Consider the following 19,695-nt stretch of genomic DNA (forward strand, 5'->3'; position numbering starts at 1 on the left):
TTTTAAGGATATTTTAACATTAGTGTGACATATAACTGTATTTTTTTATTAATATATTAAGGCATTAGTTTCCAAAAGAAAACATTATTTAAGAAAATCTCAGAGTCATTGGTTAATGTTTCCAGTTGTTTGTATATAAAAAAAAAATTGGAATTTACACTTTTTAGAATCTTTATGCTGAAAAGCTATAAGTAATCTTTCTAAATAACAAAATACGCCATTTATATTTTATTTTTCACCCTTTATATTTAAATTCTGATTTCGCCTCTCAATGGCAGAAAAAGGGCTAAGGGTGACTATAGCCATCTAAGTTCAAAAATATTTCTAAATTTACTTTATAAATTAAATATAAATTGGTGAAATTGTTTTCACTTTGTCCCATAATTTTGAAATATTCTTTTTATTCCGCAACGGCTTTTTAAGTAACTCTAGTCAAAACGTTAAATTTTATTATTTATATTGTTCGATAACCGTAGCGTTTGAACTAACTTTTAGAGATTAAAATAACGTTTTCATCGAATGCTAAAAGTTACTCGGAAGCTAATAATTATTAGAACGACTAATTTTGCCAAGACATTGACTTTGCCTTCTTTTCTTTTGGCTTCGCAAATAGCCCCTAAGATTGAATTTTGACTCCGCCACTGTACCCTATGTGTTATAATATTATTTGAATTATTTTAACTAAAACTATTATATACTAAAGATATTAATTTTTTTTGGGTAACTTTTAAAATATTTTAATAGTAAAAACAATAAAATTAAAAATGAATTTAAATGAATTTTCCAATAATTCCTTTTTGAAAAATAAGTTATGCTTCAGTACTAAAAAAGCAGTAGAGTATCTTCTCATTTTCCTTTCCAAATTTTATCTCCCAATTTTCTTTTCTCCCTAAAATCCCTCCATCCAAACAGACCGTAAGCGAACATGTTAAAAATATTTAATCCAAGAAAAAAGAGTTAAAATATATAAATTATAAAATGGTCAAATTTTTTTTGTTTTCCTATTACTATCAACTAAGTCAATGTGAGAGGACTTTCACTTCACCATTTTCCTGTTTGTTTTTCCATAAAAAGAATCTTTCTTTTTTGCTTTTCTAAACTAGGTTAAGAAATATCTCTCTCTCTCCTTCCCTTAATACAACTGGTGGACTTTGTATGCAAAGTGTCAACAGTGACAGAAACGACAGCCTCAGAAAAAAGAAAAAGGAATTTTTTTTTTTTAAAAAAAAAAAAAGGAAAAAAGTAGAGGTAAAATACATCTGCTTGATCCTTGTTGCTCCTACTGCTTTTCAAATGAGCTCGGATTGGTAGCTAGAGCCTAACCACAGGTAGGTTTTCTCATAAATTTCCTCTTTCTTTCATTCTTTCTTTTTTTGTCTATAATTCTTTTTGATTCTTGATTATCTATATTTCTTTCTTCTTCTTTGTAAAGGTCCTTTTTCTGTTAGGGTTCATTTCTTATCAGATTCTTTGATTTCTTTATTTATCTAATCATACGCATATATTCCTTTTCAAGATTTCCCTTATCAGTTTCCATTTCCATTTAAAGTAACATTCTTTCATTTGGAGTGTGTACTTTGCTTCCTCTTGTCTTCAATTTTTATTTTTTTTAAGTTTCTTTCAACTTTAAATACAGTAACAGAAGATTTTCCTTCTCTTTTCTTCTTCTTCATCTGCATTTTCCATATATTATATAAAGGTAAAAGTTTGTTTCCTCTGATTGATCTGTAATTCTTGATTATATATATATATATATATATATTGCTAAAATTGTTTTCCCCTTTCTTTGCGGTGTTGGGTTACTGGGTTTGCACTTCTTGTAAAGCAAGATCTAGTATTGATTTTTTTTTTCTTTTTTGGTAATTAATAACATGTTACCTCTTCCAACTAAAGCTCTGACTGATTTTTCACAATTCTTTAATTTTATTTAATTATTTTTTGAAGTTTTAGGAAAGGAAGTGCAGTCAGATTGTTTCTTTCTTGATTAAAAACAAAATTCTCTTGAAATTATAATTAATTATTTTGGGTGATTTTGCATGAAGGGTCAGTGTTGAATTAATTTTTCATTTTCTTGGAAAAAAGAAAAAATGACGAGGCAGAAAATCCAGATAAAAAAGATTGACAACAAAACAGCAAGACAAGTGACTTTTTCTAAGAGAAGAAGAGGGCTTTTCAAGAAAGCATATGAGCTCTCCACTCTTTGTGATGCTGAGATTGCTCTTATAGTCTTTTCTGGAACTGGAAAGCTTTTTGAGTATGCAAGTTCAAGGTTCATATCTCTCTCTTTCTCTCTTTCTTGCCATATTTTCTTTCATTTTGGGCTACTTTCTTGTGATATTTCATTGTTCAATCTTGGATTACTCATTTCTGGTTTCTTTTAAACCAACCAAACTGAAAAAAGAAGAGAAATAGATGAAATATATGTGCAATAGAATATTCTTTTGGTTTTTGTGAACTCAAAATTATAATTTTCCTTAGCTTGAGTGAGAGATGCCATTTATATATAGCTCTCAAGTGTCTGATATTTGTTCCAAATCATTTGCCTTCAAGGACTAGAAATATTAATTTCCAGTCTGCGGTTTTTGTCAGAACTCAGAAGGTTTCTCTATTCTAGGGATGTTGTACATCTTCTATTCTTTTCAAAAGATTATATATAGTACTTCTACATGCTATTGGATATGAAAGTTACTTACTTTGATTTGCTTTTTCTACCCTCTATACAAACCATGTACTCATAAAATATTCACTCAAACAAGAAAATATTTACTTTTAGGCAAAGGAATACTAATACTAATGTTAATAATTGGATTTTTAAGCAATATTTAGGGAACTGAATGAGGGATAGCTTACTTGAACTTGCAGCTTATTAAGAAAAGTTCGTGTTGATTGTTCCATATGAAGAAAAGTCATCATTGTTCCATATTGTAAAACCTATATTCACTCACTTAGCTAAAGTGTGAATCACTTTTTCTATTCTTTTTTTCAACATATGCTCAATGCAGCTGGTCATTTTTCCTCCATTTCATTAAAATTCTTTTGCAATTAATGCGGAAAAAAAAAAAAGAGAAGTTCATATTGATCATAGCGTATATTTGATTTCTACTTGAAGAAATCTCTTCAACTATCATGCATGGTTTTGTTACTGTAATTTGAGTTTTTGTATCCTTGTTTTGATTCATTTTGCATTAACCATATTAACTAAATTTTAGTCAAGCCATAAGAAATGGTAGAATTACCCATGCTATGTGTTATTGAGTCAAAAGAAACAATATGGCATGAATCTTATTGTAGATTAAGGTCATGTTGAAAGGCTTAGTTAATGAAAATCAAAATCCTTGTAGATAATAAAAATCTTTTGTTTTCTTTGTTCAAACATACATATTTGATTTAATCTGAGTGTGCACATATAGATTGAGTGGAATCACCCTTACTCAGTCAGTCATTTCGGTTAATGCCCTTCTTCTTTCTTTTATTTCTCGTCCATTCAGCCTTCCCTTTCTTATGTTAGTGTAGTGTGCTTAGCGCTTCCTGAACCCTTCACATTATTCTCTTATCCTTCCACTCACCTCTTTTTTCTGGATAAAATAGGGGATTATTAGAACCCCCGAAACTCTGGTTTTCCTGCCTACAGATCTGCCGAGGGCCGAAATGACTGCCCGCCAAGGTATGCAGCGAGGGATCGAAGGGGTGATAGCGTTTTTGACCTGAAAGGAATTGAAAATGAAACAAAAAGTATCTTTCATTTTAATTTTTTCTATAAGTTTAAATATTTATTCAATTTAAAGTAAAAATAAAAATCAATTTTAAATATATGTTTGATTATTTGTTTTTTGCTCATTCTAAAACAAAATTGTTTTTGCAAAATATTGATTGTTATGGATTACATGCATATTTGCATGAGATGGATCTTATTAACTTGTGCATTAAGTACTTCCTTTACTGCTTAAGAATGCCTTCAATGAATACTCTGTGTGGTTTATATTTATTATAGCAGTTAGAGATTAGTTGTAATAATTTATCGAATAATTATTATATGAAATAATACTTTTATAATCTAAGGTTCTGTTGAAGTTTGGTGAAGGGCCAGGATTTGATTGGAGAAAAGGGAGTAGAATTAGGTGACTGATTAATTGGTAGAGTCGAATTGCCATTGGCGGAGAGTAAAGGAGCTTTAGCTTAAGCTTAAGGTTTTCTTATTGGCTGTTTGTTTGATCTGTTAACCGTTATGGTCTTACTGTCTAAAACAGAATTTGGATAAAGCAGTAATCTAATCAAACTTATATATGGCTACAAGCAACTGACAAACTATTTTCTTTTTTTAATTTCTTTTTGCATTGACAATTCTTTATTCTTTTTTCACACAATATTTCTAATTAATTACTATTTTATAGAATAATTGGTCACTCGCTCTATGATATTAAGGCATTTGATTGAACTGTTTCATATAGTTGATAATTAATTTCTAAATCGTAATAAAAAGAATTGAAATTGTGAAGTTTAAATTTGGTAATATATGAATTCTCCATCTAGGTAAGTTTATGTGATTGTATTTCCTTTTTTCCATTTTAAAATTAAGAATATTTTTCAATCAGTATCTAATATAACAATTGGTTCATTCTTTTAATGTCTTTTAAGATCAAATATTTTTTATTTTTTTTATTTCCTTCAAAAAGAAAAAAGATCAATTATTTTTCATTTAAATATGAAAATTTTTAATGCAAATATTTTTCTTCACAAGAAGGTTCAGAGGGGGGGGGGGGGTCAGGGCTTTAATTAACCAAGAGCAATAGACTTTGAGGAGAAATATTTGCAAACAGAAAAAAAAAAAAGGCAACTTCAATAATAGTTGAGGGATGGATGATGAATCATTCTTGAGTCTGAGTTTCTACAATATGAATCAGTCAATCAGCCATCTCACAAACTGAAGAATTAGATTGAATGACTCTCAAAAGTTAGTATATATATAGAGAGATAGACATATATGCAGTGAATCATATTAAAATATATTTATATTTATATATAAATATAAGAATAAGATTGAAATTTCTCATCTCTATTTGAGAGAATTTCCGGATCTCCAACCCACTCTGTTAAATAGTTGTGGAAACCCAAGATGAATGTCGAGGCCTCCCCCTCTACTTGCTGCTAATTGCTAATATTTGATATATACATGCTATCGGTAAAGCTTCATCTTGCCTTCATAGTTCCATTTTCAATTGATTCGAGTGCAGAGATGCTGCATCACGATCAGAATCTGCAGTTAGTCTTAAGGTTTCAACCCATTCATCAACGGGAAGAAATAAGAAAAAGAAAAACCAAATAGCTTTCTCATCCAGCATTAGTCTGCAGAAATGAATTGAAAATAGAAAGTAATAGGTGATATGTAAAATTGGAAGCTAGCAAAGTCAACTACTTGTGCCATCCTTCACATCCAAACAAGGTTTTGTTTATTTCACATACAATTAAAAATATATAATTAAAAATATGTTTAATGATTTATATTTATAATAATTTTTTCAAAAAATTATTGTAACACATTTTATAAAAATTAAAGAGTAGCTTTCCTATGCCATTATGCAAAAATGAGTCTTGATTGATTTAAAAAGAAAAAAAAAAAAGCCTTGATCAAGTGCATATATCAGAATTTTAGAGATTAATTTAAAAGTTCAAAGACTTCATACATAACTTAGATACTTGAACTTTATTAAAAAAATTTAATGACACTTTCTATTTTTAGGTTCATCCATTAAACCCTTCAACTAATAGAATTCAATCAATTTGAATACTTAAACTTATAAAACCACACTGACATAGTTATGAAAAGCGCGCCTGACTCAAGCCGTAGATCATAGAGCCTCAAGAGTTGAAAGGCGGGCGACCTTACTGAGGTGCACGCCTCTTAAAAAAAAGCGCGCCTTTTGTTTTTCAACATGTCTTTTAGGGTTTTTCTTTTTAATATATGTGGTTGTGTTTATATGGACTTCTATTAATAAAAAAAAGTAAGAGAAATAGAAGATATTGATAGATTTGTAGAAGAAAAAACGCAGATCCACCATGCATCAAACTCCTTTACACTAGTTCATCGAACAATCAATTAAAGCCTTCACAAAGAAGTCTTCTCTTCCAAATCAGCAATTCAGCAATTCACCATACATCAAACTCCTCTATACATCTCTCAACTATTCTTTGATTTTTTCTCAATTTCCTTCTCTTAATTTGATTCAACAATCAGCTTCTACTTCCTTCTATTTCAAGTCTAATAGCTTCAATTATAGGTTGCTATGCTGCTGAATTTTCTGCTGATTTGTGTTGCTGAATTGAGGCTAATGGTTATTACTTTTAGTTTAGTGTTGCTGAAATTATTATTTATTTAAAGCTATGGTTACAATTCTTAACATCTTATTATGCATACTTTCAATTATATTTAGATATTCCAACTATTACTAGTGTGATTTAAGAGTTTATATGTTTTATATTATTAATATGAATTTTTGTTCAATTTTAGAATTATTTTATATTTTTCCTTTTTTTTTTTATTTTTGCGCATCACGTCGCTCAGGGGCGCGCCTTTGCCTTGCGCCTTGCGCCTTTACCAACTCTGCACACTAATTGAACATAATTTTATATATTTTTCCATCACGAAGCATATATTCTCTCTGTCCCAAAATATAAGTCGTTTTGGTTTGTTATTTTGTTTGTATTTCAAGAAGTAATAAATAATATTTTTTCAATGTTGCTCTTGTTAATACTAAATATAATAAATACTTTACAAGCAAATATTGATTTTGAGATAAATGGTAATTTGGTCAAATTACCTTTGACTTTGTTATAATCTAGGAGAATTAATTGCTTCCTTACTCATTGTGCAAAAACCTTAAACGACTTATATTTTGGGGCAGAGGGAGTATTTAATAAGTATAATACTTTTATGCATCTTTTAATGCAAATTATTTTCAATATTTTAAATATTTAACAAGTGTTCAGTAAATACAATTTTATAAATTAAAATATTTAATAAATAGGTGCAATTTAATAAGTCTACATTAAAACTAAGGATGTTACAAGATTTTCCTTTGACGTTTGGATTCAACTTTAGTGAGGTTCATAACTAAATAGGATATAAAGCAATTTTTATAACCTTTAGTATTTTTTTATCAGCAAAATTTTTAATTTTATTAATTAAAGTTACTAAGAAAAAACTTAATAAAACCTCAGCAAAACTAAACCTAGGCCAATACGCTTTCTTCAAAACATCCAATCCTAGTCGAAGAATGTTAAGTTAAAAAAACTTGGACTGAAATACATCAATACAAATAACAACGCTAGAAGATAAATTTCTTGAGAGAAGAAACTATAACACTCCTAACAAAGTTTTTGTAGTAAGTACATAGTCCTTTTTCATAGTGTTCTTTTAAACTATTATTAATTATACTTGAAGGTGTAAAAATGAGTTGTTTCTAAGATATATACTTCTAAATATGAAAATAATTGCAATCATATATGTACAAAGAAATATATTTAGAGTATATTTTGATAATAGTTTTTCATGATTCTCTCAAAGAAAAAAATTTCAAGAACTATAATGGGTCAATTTCTCCAAGTTCTATGATGTTTTGCAAATTCTACCATAATTTAAAATTTAAGTAATTTGAAAGATTGTTTATAATTTTTTGTCTACCAGTCAAAATTATATATAAAAAAAGAGAATAATTTTCTGTTTATAATTGTTTGTCCACCAATCAAAATTATATATAAAAAAAGAAAATGTTTTTCTGTTTATAATTGTGTCCACCAGTCAAAATTGAAAAAAGAATATTGAAATATTATTAACATAAATAAAAAATAACCTTTTAATTTTGTCTATTTCTCGATCCTTCCACCCACTCATTGTTTCTTGCTCTCTTTCTTTCTCTTCACTATCTTCACCTTCTTATGAATCAATTAATAGAAACACTGTCTAATACTTTTGTTTTCAAGTGTGAAATCCAATTATACAAGTAAATATCAATTTAAGAAGCTATAATGCAAACCCCACCATCACTAAATACATCTCAGAGACTCCTTATCATAGTTACTACGTCATTGCCACCACCATCAAAATAGTCAAGAAATATTTTATATTTTAGACTGTGTTGATAATAACTTTTTAAGTAACTTTTATCATTTTGACCAGTCAAAATGCTAAACGCTACTTAAAAGATTATTCAGTAACATAGCGTTTTGACTAGTTTTTAGAGATTATGGTAGCGTTTTGTGAAAAGCTAACTCATCTAATGTTTAGCTCATAAGAAGATATTCAAACAACTAATAGCTGAACGCTATTAAAACAGCTTACAGCTACAAAAATAGCTAATTTTATCGAACAGACTTTTTTTTTCTATCTGCGAGAGAGGGAAAGGTAGGTATGATGGATTGGTGAAAGTAGAAAGGTGAAAAAAAACAAAAAGAAATTAACTTTTTGTTCATGTTAAACATAAAAACTATTCATTTTTAATTTTTGAACCAATAGAGTATGATTGCAAATAACTTTCCAAATTAGAGTATAATACGGTAAAATTACAAAAATAAAAAACTTTGAAATATAGTTACCCATTAAGCCTCCAAATACATGAGCTTTATGATTTCCTTTTAGGCAATATTTTTTTATACACTATCAATTCTCTACTCATTTATATATATATATATATATATATACCTTTGTTTTTCATTTATCTGAAATATATGTTCTTAACGGACTTTTTAAGTTAGATGTTCATATTTAAGCCTGCTTGATAATATTAACTGTTTTAGTAGTTGTTAACGTTGTTTTAGTTGTTAGTTTGTTTTGGTTAGCTTTTTTAGTTGTTCATGTAAGCGTTTAAATTAGAAGTGTTCAGTAAAAATATCTGATTAATTTAAAATAACGAAAAAAAGAACATTAATTGTTTAATTAGCTAAATTCAAGGACTAAAAACTAGGCATGATTCTCAAAAATATTTGATTAATCACATGAGAAGCTAAGTTTTAGAGTATTTGCAGTTTCATAAAAAAACAGTTTACACTAAAAGTTGACTCAAAAGTTGTTGTCAAACAAGGTCTCAGTTGGAGGAAATAAATTATAACCAAAAAAGAAATTCTATATATTATTTTCTTCATTTATACCTTGGTTTAGACTTCAATTTTTTTAAATTCATGTAAGCTTATTTAATATAATGTTCCTCTAATTCTGTTTGTCATTCGAGGTTAATTTGGCTTTTCTTTCTTTTTTTTTTTTTTTTTTTCTCATAAAGTAAAAATTCTTCCAAGCATACACCTTCTTCTAAATACAACTTACTTGTATTACAATTTTTTTAGCTAATATTGATGAAATATTTTTCAAAATTTTTGCCCTAATCTTCCAATCTCCTTATATTGAATTACATATATATATATATATATATATATATATATATATAGAAGCTCTTAGTACATACAGGCTTAAGCAAACACAAAATATTATGCTATACAAAGTGAATTTTGGAAATCAATAGTTATAATATGTACTCTCTCTCTCTATCAAGTCTGTTTCTTTCTCTTCTTCTTGAAGTCTCTTGAATTCTCCTTACTCCTCTCAATCAGTTCCTTCTCTTCTTTTTCTTTCTCTATGATTCTCAGTTGCCAAACACTCTTAAACCCTAGATTAGGATATATGTGACATCTAATCCTATCAATTTCTTGCCCCTTGTGCATGCCCTTCCAAGTTATCAACCTAACCGTAAAGCACTCTTTTTGGTATGTTAGACAGAATAATAGATAATAGTTTTCTCCATCCTTATAAACTCAGGAAATTATTTACCTAAACTGAGTTAATGCATCTGATAAATCTAATTGATTATGAATAGGGTAAACAGAGTTTTGAGTGTTTTTCGTTAAAAAAATGGTATAGTAATAAATATTGACAGGTAAGATGAATATAGATAAATTTTTCTCATAAATCCAAAGCCCATCGAAAATTTGAATTTAAGACTTTCAAATTGAAATTTCGGAAGACTATTAAGTTATCTCCTTCCCTTTACTTTATCAACTCCCAATCAATTTGGTAAATAAAGCAAGCATTTTTCAGAAAGTAAGAGTAATGCATACGTAAAAAAGGGTAAATTAGGCTATTGCAATGCATACCGCTAATAAATCTTTCTCAATTGAGGTGCCTAAACATACGAATCTTTCTAACTTTTCTTCTATTTCAATTTATTGTTTGTTTTATTATGGTTTTTGTAATTATACCAATAAACAAAAGAAATGACTTGGCCTATCTTTTACTTTTGAAGTATGAACCAGGTCATTGGAAGGCGCAATCTACAGCAAAAGAACTTTGGCAAGTTCGATCAGTCTTCTCTTGAACAGCAAGTAAGACATCATGGCCTCTAAAATTACTAATTGCCATTGTCAAACAACAGCTATTTTCAATGTTTACTATTTAAGTATTTCAAAGATAATTTCTAAAATACATGGTCACTTCTAGAGAATCAAGTCAGAATCAGAACCATACAACTATATATATATATATATATATTCTCAAGTTACCTTAAAATATACTTGGATGTATTTTAAGCAATAAATAGGAGATTGTCGATATAACAATCTAAAAAGCAATTGTAGCTAGTATTTTTCAATTTATTTTAATTGCAAAATTTAATAATTTTAATAAAATTAAGTATAATCCATTCAAAATATAAAGAATTTAAATGATTGTTTTTTAGATTTTAAATATATTAGGTGTAAATTTACAAATAAATTTCATACAAGTTTGCTAAATTTTTATATCCCAGATAGCTTTTATTTTATTATCATTTTCTTTAATCCATCCCCCCACTCCCCACATAATCTCTTATTATTTTTATTATTTTGTTATAAATATATGCCGTATTTTCTTGTAGAATTCATTTTTTATCATTTGTTATAATTAGCTTTTTATTTATTTTTACCATTTCGTAGAATTCATTTTCCTCATACTAAACAAGGACTTAGTATTATTTGTTCCACATGTAATGTGACTTGAAAGCATTTACTTGTCCCCTTTTAGCTCGAAGATGGTACATTCACAGCCCTCAGCAAGGAAGTAGCAGAAAGGACACTTGAATTAAGGTAACGTGTTTTTAGAATTCTGTGTACCTTCTTATCTCAAGAAGATTTCAATCTTATTTAACTTGAGGTTTTTCAGATTTTTTTTTACCTAGTATTTACGAGGTAAGTCGGATGTATTTGGAGGACATGATGGTTCAGATTTAGAAACTTAAAAATGCCAAGTATTTTCTAGATTTAAATTAATAAAAGAATTTTATATTGCTGATAAAAAAAAATATGTATCTCTCAGTTTACATACAATGTTGAGATTTATTTCATTTAATGCATGATAGGCATATGAGAGGAGAAGAACTCCAGCGATTGAGCATTGAGCAACTTCAAGAATTAGAGAAGTCACTTGAAAGAGGCTTGAAACGAGTTCTGGAAACTAAGGTTTATGCATTTTTATATTGTTTATATCAATTTTACTTGGTTTCTTCTTAAACTGATAAGTTACCCTAATAGTTCTTGATTTCAAACCCTAATAGCCAGATTGACGAAAAGAAAAAGAAAAGGACTAGTTAGTGAACTTTCATTGTTGCAATGTTAATTTTCTCTTTGATCCATCTAAACCATGTTTTTTGATTCCAGATCTTGACAAATTCCAGGGAATTTAAGGCTCTTAAATCCAGAAATGGCTTTTAGAATACTTTTCCAAGTTGAAAACTTGGTTTATTAATTCTGTTAGAATGTGATGCAATTTTATTTGTGGTGTTTCAGAGTCAGGTAATTACAAATGAGATCAATGCCCTCAAAAGCAAGGTCATATGCCCATCTTTGAACTGTAACTGTTGCTAGCCTTCTACGTAGTTTTATTGATGAGTAAAAGTGATCATTTTAGAACTGTTCTCATATTCTATAATATAATTTCTGAGTTTGATGGCGTTGGTTTATTTGCTTTATTATTATTATTTTTTTTTAAAAAAAAATTATATCTTTGCTCTTTTTTTCCCTCATAATTTGCAGGAAGCTCAATTAATAGAAGAGAATGAGCGACTAAAGCAACAAGTCTGTGAGATCTTTTATTTTCAGTTCTTTATTTTTACCAGTACTCTAAACTAACTTCTGAGTTCCTTTCTTTGTATTTGTATGGTAGATAATGAATGTACCAATGGGCAGACTGCATTTATCTGAACCAGGACACTCATCAGATTCCATGATCACTAATACCAGCAGCTCTGCAGATCCTTCTCTAGACTATGAAGGAACCTACACTTTCCTTAGATTGGGGTTGGTTTTTTACACTCAGTTCATTTCCTTGCAAGATGAGTTATTTTTATCCTCTTCTCTTGGTTGCACCATAGGTTTGTTTTGGACCATAGTCCTTAAACAAAAATAAATTAATAAATGGAAACTTAAAGGTGGCAGGTAAATAGTTTATTTTCAATAGAAAAACAATGTCTCTAGTGCAACGTACTATACATTATGTTAACTGCTGTGATTCGGATAAACTAACTTAATAACATTTATTTTTATGAGATAATTATACTTTAGGATATTCTGTACCTTAACTTTAATATTAATTCTGAACAGTGCAGCAGCCAAAATAAGATGGGGTGACTTTTACCTGTTCTTGGATGTTAATCAAGCAACCAAGTGAAAATATTTTTTTCATTAGAAATGGAAGAAAATTATTTCTCAGAAGTTGCTTGTAATATAAGGAGACTATTCCGGTTGCTGAATGCAAGGCTTCCAATGTGGATTTGTAGCGACGTAGTTGCTTGGTATCTATAAAGTATATATCCAAGGGCTCTATTTCTCTTGCTCTCATAGCAAATGGTTGCAGATATGGTATACAAAGTATATGATGTTGTTTGATAATACACTCATATGTATGTAGATGATACTATTCGAATACAGACCAGAAACCTAATTCTCAAAATGCAAAGGCTTCTCTGAAGCAGGAAATTTTGAAATAAAATGGATCACATGATCTTATATTTGTGTAGTTTTTGAAGCTTTGCTCTAAAATAAGGTTAATATTGTTGAAAGGGATGTAAAGACCTAGCACTGCCTACTTAATATTTAAAGTCATTGAAAATTGCTAAACTGGTGTGTTTGAAGGTAGGTTTTGCTTAATGATGCTTTTATGATTGCTTTTTCCATGTTGGAGCTGCTGCTCATCTGTTACTTTCATCTTGGGCTATAAACTTACCATTGCCTATTTATTGGGCTTATTCCAAGCATTGTCATGGTTATGTCAGCTGTGATGGATGTGTTTGGCTTCTTTATAGAGCATTGCTTCTTGCTTTGCTGTTCTATTTGATGCTTCTTTGCTATTGTTGCACCTAAACCTGGAAACTTCCAATATCCAAGTTTAAGGGCAAGTGGTTTCATTACCTTTCCTAATATGATACTCGAGCATATTTAAATATGTAAGGATTATTCACTTTAGCATGATCGAGGTGTGCTCATTTGCTATTCAACTTTCTTTGCTGAAGTTGAATCCTTAAGAGAAAAGGTTGCAGAAGAGGTTTCACTATAATTTAAACTAATGACAAATCATTTGTTGTTTTGGAGCATAAATATTTTATTTGTAAAGGCAGAGCATGCAGTTTAATTTCAAGGTCCGGCCAACAAATTCAGACCATTATATGTGCTCCAAGTCTCCTTCTAGTGTGATTGTTCAAGTTCCTGTATCTCCACTACAACAGGAACAGGTATTCTATCAGTGAGTCCAATATGATGAAAATTCACATCTTATAGCAGCTACTTGGTGAAGTGGAAATAACTTATCCTCAACTAAAGGTACTTGTATAAAATACTTCTGTATTTTATGATGTATTTTTGTTGAATAGTCATTTTGTTTCATGCTTATTCATTTTCATGGTTGGCAAAGTGTCCAGCACATGCAACAGCATTGCACGTGTATTTATAAAATTGCAATGTCTTATTTTCTTTATCAGTCTATGTTTCTTGAAGATTGTACAGCTGTTTTAGGGACATGTTCTGTAACTTTGAAGCAGAGAACTCATTGTGTTTTAAGTAGTAACTAAATTTAGGGGTCAAAAGAACCTAGTAAAAACTCATCATTTTGGTCTATGAAAGGACTAAAGTGTTAATTTTCGTAAAATTAAGAACCAACATATATATTAGGTCAAGCCTTGGGGTATTTTGTTATTATTTGAATTTCAAGGATTTGATGGGACAATCATTATGCTGGTGAAATCAGTCTGAATTTATTTGTTGTGAATGTATTCATTTTCCTGAAGATGCTGCTGTGCACCCTTTTTTCTTTTAATGTACTTGTTTATACTGTTCATTTCCCAGTTCAATAAAATTGAGAGGATGGATGCATGGCTGAGTCAAGTCGGGTAGTACTTGAAAATTAAATAATTTTGTGTTGTTTATAATTAAATTATTGCAGATAACTGCGAAGCTGTCTTCATCCTCAAAATCTGATTATGAATCTTTATTGCATGCAACAACTGATCATGTCATTTGTTTTGATTATTTGTTGTGTGCTTACATTACATTCTTGCTACTTAAATACTCTTGTGCAATACAGAAGTTACCGGAAATGCATTACTAAGATTGGTTGCTAAGTTTCTGGAGAAGAATCATCTGCAGTGATGGACGACAATTGATGAAACTAGTTGGGCAACATTTAAGTTATGGTGTCTCTGAGACCAATTGAGGATCTTCGAACAAGGTAAGCTTAGTTGCAAAGCTCGTTTAACTGTTTTCAGACATTGATTAGAATTTCAAGTACTACAATGGTTGAGAAGTGGAAAACTTTTCTATTGAAATTGTTTTCCTTGCTTTGGCAATATGGCAATAATTGAGCTCCCAAAAACGTTTTGCAAGGAATCAGAGTTTTCAAGTTCAAGGCTTCTTCTATCAAGTGTGCAAGGAATCAGAGTGTTCCACTATCAAGTGTGCAACACTGCAGCTAGATAATTGGAATCATTGGCCACCATCTATCATTGTGGGTAGTGACTTTGCTTCTCTGGAGGTTAATAAACAACAAAGTTCAGTAATTTTTTATTCTGTAGGCTTATCTTTTCATCATTTCTCTCCCAAATGTATTATTAGTTCCAAATTTCAAAAAATTTCACCATTTTTAATTACAATTCTAAAGTATTAATTATTGGATTTTGAAACGCTACTTCAAATATTGAATTTACCCAACACCTCTAATTAGTGATTATAAACTTGAACACCTGCAAAGCTGGTTCACAACATGCCCTAACCAACCATATCTCCAAGCAAAATCTTTGGGCCTGGGCTGAATTGGCCCAAACTTACTCTATTTTTCTAAAAGTCTTTGTCAAGGTATTATTAAAAAAATATATAATATTGCATAAAATTCACCGTATAGGGCCGGGCTTGACTTGGACTGACATCTCTAAACTGAGGACGGACCCTAAATCTGCTCAGGATACGCCCGCCGCTTATTCAAGGGCAAAAAATTTAGGGCCGAAGTCTTTATTTTTGCCTCAGGAGATGGCAGCTGGGCCAATGTCCACCCCTTCTGATGTTATTTCTTTCTTTCAGGGTACAGGTGTCATGTTTCTTTTTCATACATTGCGAACATAAACAAGCTAAATGAAAATATATGTGCATGATATAATATATTCGGAATAATTAATTTGATCAGTGATAATTCCTGAAAAAAATTTCTCTGAATTTTTTTTATTTATTTCGAGTGATAGATATTTTTAATTGACGATTCAAACTTTTAATGTATGATTCTTTAACTCTCTATATATATTATAATTTTCTTTTTAAGTCATTTTTTGATTATTATTTTGTCTCAAAATATAATTCATTTTTAGTATTTTAAATAGTAATAAATTATATTTTTCCGATATTATCTTTATTTATATAGAATAATTAGTCTTATTTTTGAGATAAATGATAATTCGATTAAATTATTATTAATTTTATTATAATTTAGAAAAATTAATTACCTTATTAATCCCAGTGTAAAAATATTAAACGATTTATATTAAAGGATAAATTAAATCAAATGATAAATTAAAAATCATTATTCATTGTTTAATATTTAAAAAGTATATAAGTATTTTTACCATATAATTTTTTACTATTTATCTTACAAATAAATATTATACTATTAACTTATTAGTATATATCCAAAATAGTATAAAAATAAAAAAAAAAAGTATGAATAAAAAAGTATTTTTATTTTCAAGGAATATGGGAAGTATTGGTGTAATTATTTATGGACATTGTCATTTTCTCTCCTATTTGCTCCATTTTCTGTTCCATTTGGAGGCATTGCATGTGGGTCCGATAGCATTATTGCATGTGGGCTCCACTTTATCTTTTTCTTTGTCTTTTTGAAGAAAATTTTGTCTACACTTAAATATAGAGTTCAATTTAAAATAGAAATAAAGTAAATTGAACCAAATTGCATTTTAAAAATGAAATCAATTTAAATTGAAATATAGTTTAGAATCAAACCAATTCAATCGGTGAATTTTGGTCAGTTTTTGCATTTATTTTTAGTTTGACTTGAGCATATTTTTTTATGTGTCATAGAACCGAGAATGATAAAACCTAACCAAATTCGCTTGAATCGATCAATTTAATCGATTCAACCCGATGTATTTCGACTCCTAACCTATTGTGTGGACCGATCTAAAAGTGTTCTTAAATCATCTCAAACTGCTCAAATCAAATTAAATTGAAAATAAATTTTTAAAATTAATGATTTAGTTTGATTTGAAATTTTTCAAACTGCTAAATGTTAGTCTAGTTATGATTTGTGAGTTAATACCGCCAAATTGAACCAAACAAAATAAATATATAGATATTAATAAATAAATAAATAAATATATAATTTTGACTATTTTTTCTTATCATCATATATTGAAATAATGAATATATTAATTGTTATTTAATTTTAAATTTTAAAGCTATGATTACTTGCACTTATTTTGTACAAAAAAAGAGTTAAAGGGAGTAATTATAATACATTTGATTTGTAAGAAACTTTGGGATAATATTGGAAAAATAAAATAAATTCCACAAGATGATTAGACATAATAATTCATTTATTTTGATTATTATTTTATATTTGATGTAAAAATTAATTGAAATTTAATTTTTCTTTTTTTTTTATTGAAATTAACGAACAGCTCCTGATATTGAGGAGTGCCAAATATTGAAATTAAGGAAAATTTGGTTCGGATAAAACTTAAAAATGAATTAAATGAACGATGAACACTCTTAAATATACCTCAAGTCAACAGTTTATATAACACTTAAATATTTATTACTATTTTTTTTTTTTTGGACTATTTTCCCAATAAAAAGACATATTTACCCTTATTAATCTCAAGTGCGGTCAAATAAGGCTGGAGATGAAGCTAGTAGACTCTAACTGTAGACCACAGAAAAACTTTCAAACATTTGGAAAGTCAAATAAAGAAAAAACACTTACACGTTTTAGGGTAAAATTGAAAAAAATTTGAAGCTTAAGTGATCCTCCAAATTCTTCGTTCCTTTCATTTTCTAAATTATTTTCTTTTTTCTTCCAAAACAAGAAGAAAAAAACTTTCCTCCATTTATTGCTCAACTATTTTCTGTCTCCAAATAAATTGCTTTACCTTTTATTTTGAATACTAAAATTCTGTTTGTTTTTAGAAAATAATTTACTTTTATAAAATATTTTCAAATGATTTATTTTCTGCATTTGGTTATAATATCAAAAATTAATTAAAAATATTAAAATTTTTAACTTGCAAGATCATAAAAATATTAATAATAATAAAAATTTTGCATTTTAAAATTTTTATTATTAAGAAAATGTTTTGGGGAAATAACCTAGTATTTAATGAGTTATTATTAAATTTAAATGGAGAAGAGAGAAGAGACATGATTGGTACGAGGGTACAAGGGAGTCAGAATTCTGACATGACAGCCAGCATGGCTATCTGTACGGAAAGCTATAATCGCCGTGTAAAGTACACATATAACTGTATTTTTTTATTAATATATTCAGGCATTAGTTTCCAAAAGAAAACATTATTTAAGAAAATCTCAGAGCCATTGGTTAATGTTTCCAAATTCGTTTGTATACAAAAATTGGAATTTACACTTTTTAGAATCTTTATGTTGAAAAGCTATAACTAATCTTTCTAAATAACAAAATAAGATGTAATTAAATTTTCAACTTTCTATATATAAATTTAATTTATATTATTAAAAATAAGCATATTCACCATTTATATTTTATTTTTCACTCGTTATATTTAAATTCTGATTTCACCTCTCAATGGCAGGAAGAAGGGCTAAAGGTGACTATAGCCATCTAAGTTCAAAAAAATTTCTAAATTTACTTTATAAATTGAATATAAATTGGTGAAATTGTTTTGATTCTGGCCCATAATTTTGAAATATTCTTTTTAGCTTTTTGCTAAAATTGTTCAGCAACAGCTTTTTAAGTAACTATATTCAAAATGTTAAATGTTACTGTTTAAGTAACTCTAACTTTTAGAGTTTAAAGTAGCGTTTTCATCGAATACTAAAAGCTACTCAAAAGCTAACAATTATCAGAATGGTTAATTTTGCCGAGAGACTGACTTTGCCTTCTTTTTCTTTTAGCTTCGCGGACAGACCCTAAGATTGAATTTTGACTCTGCTACTGTACCCTGTGTGTTACAATATTATTTGAATTATTTAACTAAAATTATTATATACTAAAGATATTAATTTTTGTAGGTAACTTTTAAAATATTTTAACAGTAAAAACAATAAAATTAAAAATAATTTTAAATGAATTTTCCAATAATTCCTTTTTGAAAAATAAGTTATGCTTGAGTACTAAAAAAGCAGTAGAGTATCTTTTCATTTTCCTTGCCAAATTTGATCTCCCAATTTTCTTTTCTCCCTAAAAATCCCTCCATCCAAACAGACCTTAAGCGAACATGTTAAAAATATTTAATAAAAGAAAAAAGAGTTAAAATATATAAATTATAAAATGGTCAAATTTTTTTTGTTTTCCTATTAATATCAACCAAGTCAATGTGAGAGGACTTTCTTTTTTCCTTTTCTAAACTAGGTTACGAGATATCTCTCTCTCTCCTTCCTTTAATACAACTGGTGGACTTTGTATGCAAAGTGTCAACAGCGACAGAAACGACAGCCTCAGAAAAAAGAAAAAAGAATTTAAAAAAAAAAAAAGGAAAAAAGTAGAGGTAAAATACATCTGCTTGATCCTTGTTGCTCCTGCTGCTTTTCAAATGAGCTTGGATTGGTAGCTAGAGCCTAACCACAGGTAGGTTTTCTCATAAATTTCCTCTTTCTTTCATTCTTTCTTTCTTTGTCTATAATTCTTTTTGATTCTTGATTATCTATATTTCTTTCTTCTTCTTTGTAAAGGTCCTTTTTCTGTTAGGGTTCATTTCTTATCAGATTCTTTGATTTCTTTATTTATCTAATCATACGCATATATTCCTTTTCAAGATTTCCCTTATCAGTTTAAATTTCCATTTAAAGTAACATTCTTTCATTTGGAGTGTGTACTTTGCTTCCTCTTGTCTTCAATTTTTATTTTTTTAAGTTTCTTTCAACTTTAAATACAGTAACAGAAGATTTTCCTTCTCTTTTCTTCTTCTTCATCTGCATTTTCCATATATTATATAA

The 19,695-nt window shown here is 28.6% G+C and overlaps 1 protein-coding gene across 7 annotated transcripts; it reads left to right on the forward strand.

The window, feature by feature from the left end:
- Positions 1-1,149: 1,149 nt before the first annotated feature.
- On the forward strand, positions 1,150-15,185 carry LOC119370919 (MADS-box protein JOINTLESS-like). 7 transcript variants are annotated; one of them, XM_089722534.1, is made up of 11 exons: positions 1,160-1,328; positions 2,043-2,269; positions 10,287-10,365; positions 11,042-11,103; positions 11,376-11,475; positions 11,803-11,844; positions 12,049-12,090; positions 12,179-12,312; positions 12,616-13,830; positions 14,591-14,734; positions 14,890-15,185. In XM_089722534.1, exons 2-9 carry the CDS (start codon positions 2,088-2,090, stop codon positions 12,680-12,682), a joined length of 708 nt encoding a protein of 235 aa, XP_089578660.1. In that variant the 5' UTR covers positions 1,160-1,328; positions 2,043-2,087; the 3' UTR covers positions 12,683-13,830; positions 14,591-14,734; positions 14,890-15,185. The 7 variants fall into 7 exon arrangements, with proteins under 7 accessions (XP_089578661.1, XP_089578655.1, XP_089578657.1 ...); XM_089722529.1 differs by having other exon boundaries at positions 1,155-1,328; positions 12,179-13,830; XM_089722531.1 differs by having other exon boundaries at positions 1,155-1,328; positions 12,179-13,830; positions 14,897-15,185.
- Positions 15,186-19,695: the final 4,510 nt, after the last annotated feature.

The sequence above is a fragment of the Jatropha curcas genome, chromosome 6, assembly GCF_041381405.1.
Source record: "Jatropha curcas cultivar XTBG-Jc1 chromosome 6, XTBG_Jcur_1.0, whole genome shotgun sequence".
In the NCBI taxonomy this organism is placed as follows: Eukaryota; Viridiplantae; Streptophyta; class Magnoliopsida; order Malpighiales; family Euphorbiaceae; genus Jatropha; species Jatropha curcas.

Coding starts and splice junctions, on each gene's coding strand:
- LOC119370919 (XM_089722529.1), top strand. CDS start 2,088: ATGACGAGGCAGAAAATCCAGATAAAAAAGATTGACAACAAAACAGCA. Junction 10,366..11,041: donor AGTCTTCTCTTGAACAGCAA/GTAAGACATCAT, acceptor GTCCCCTTTTAG/CTCGAAGATGGTACATTCAC. Junction 11,104..11,375: donor GAAAGGACACTTGAATTAAG/GTAACGTGTTTT, acceptor AATGCATGATAG/GCATATGAGAGGAGAAGAAC.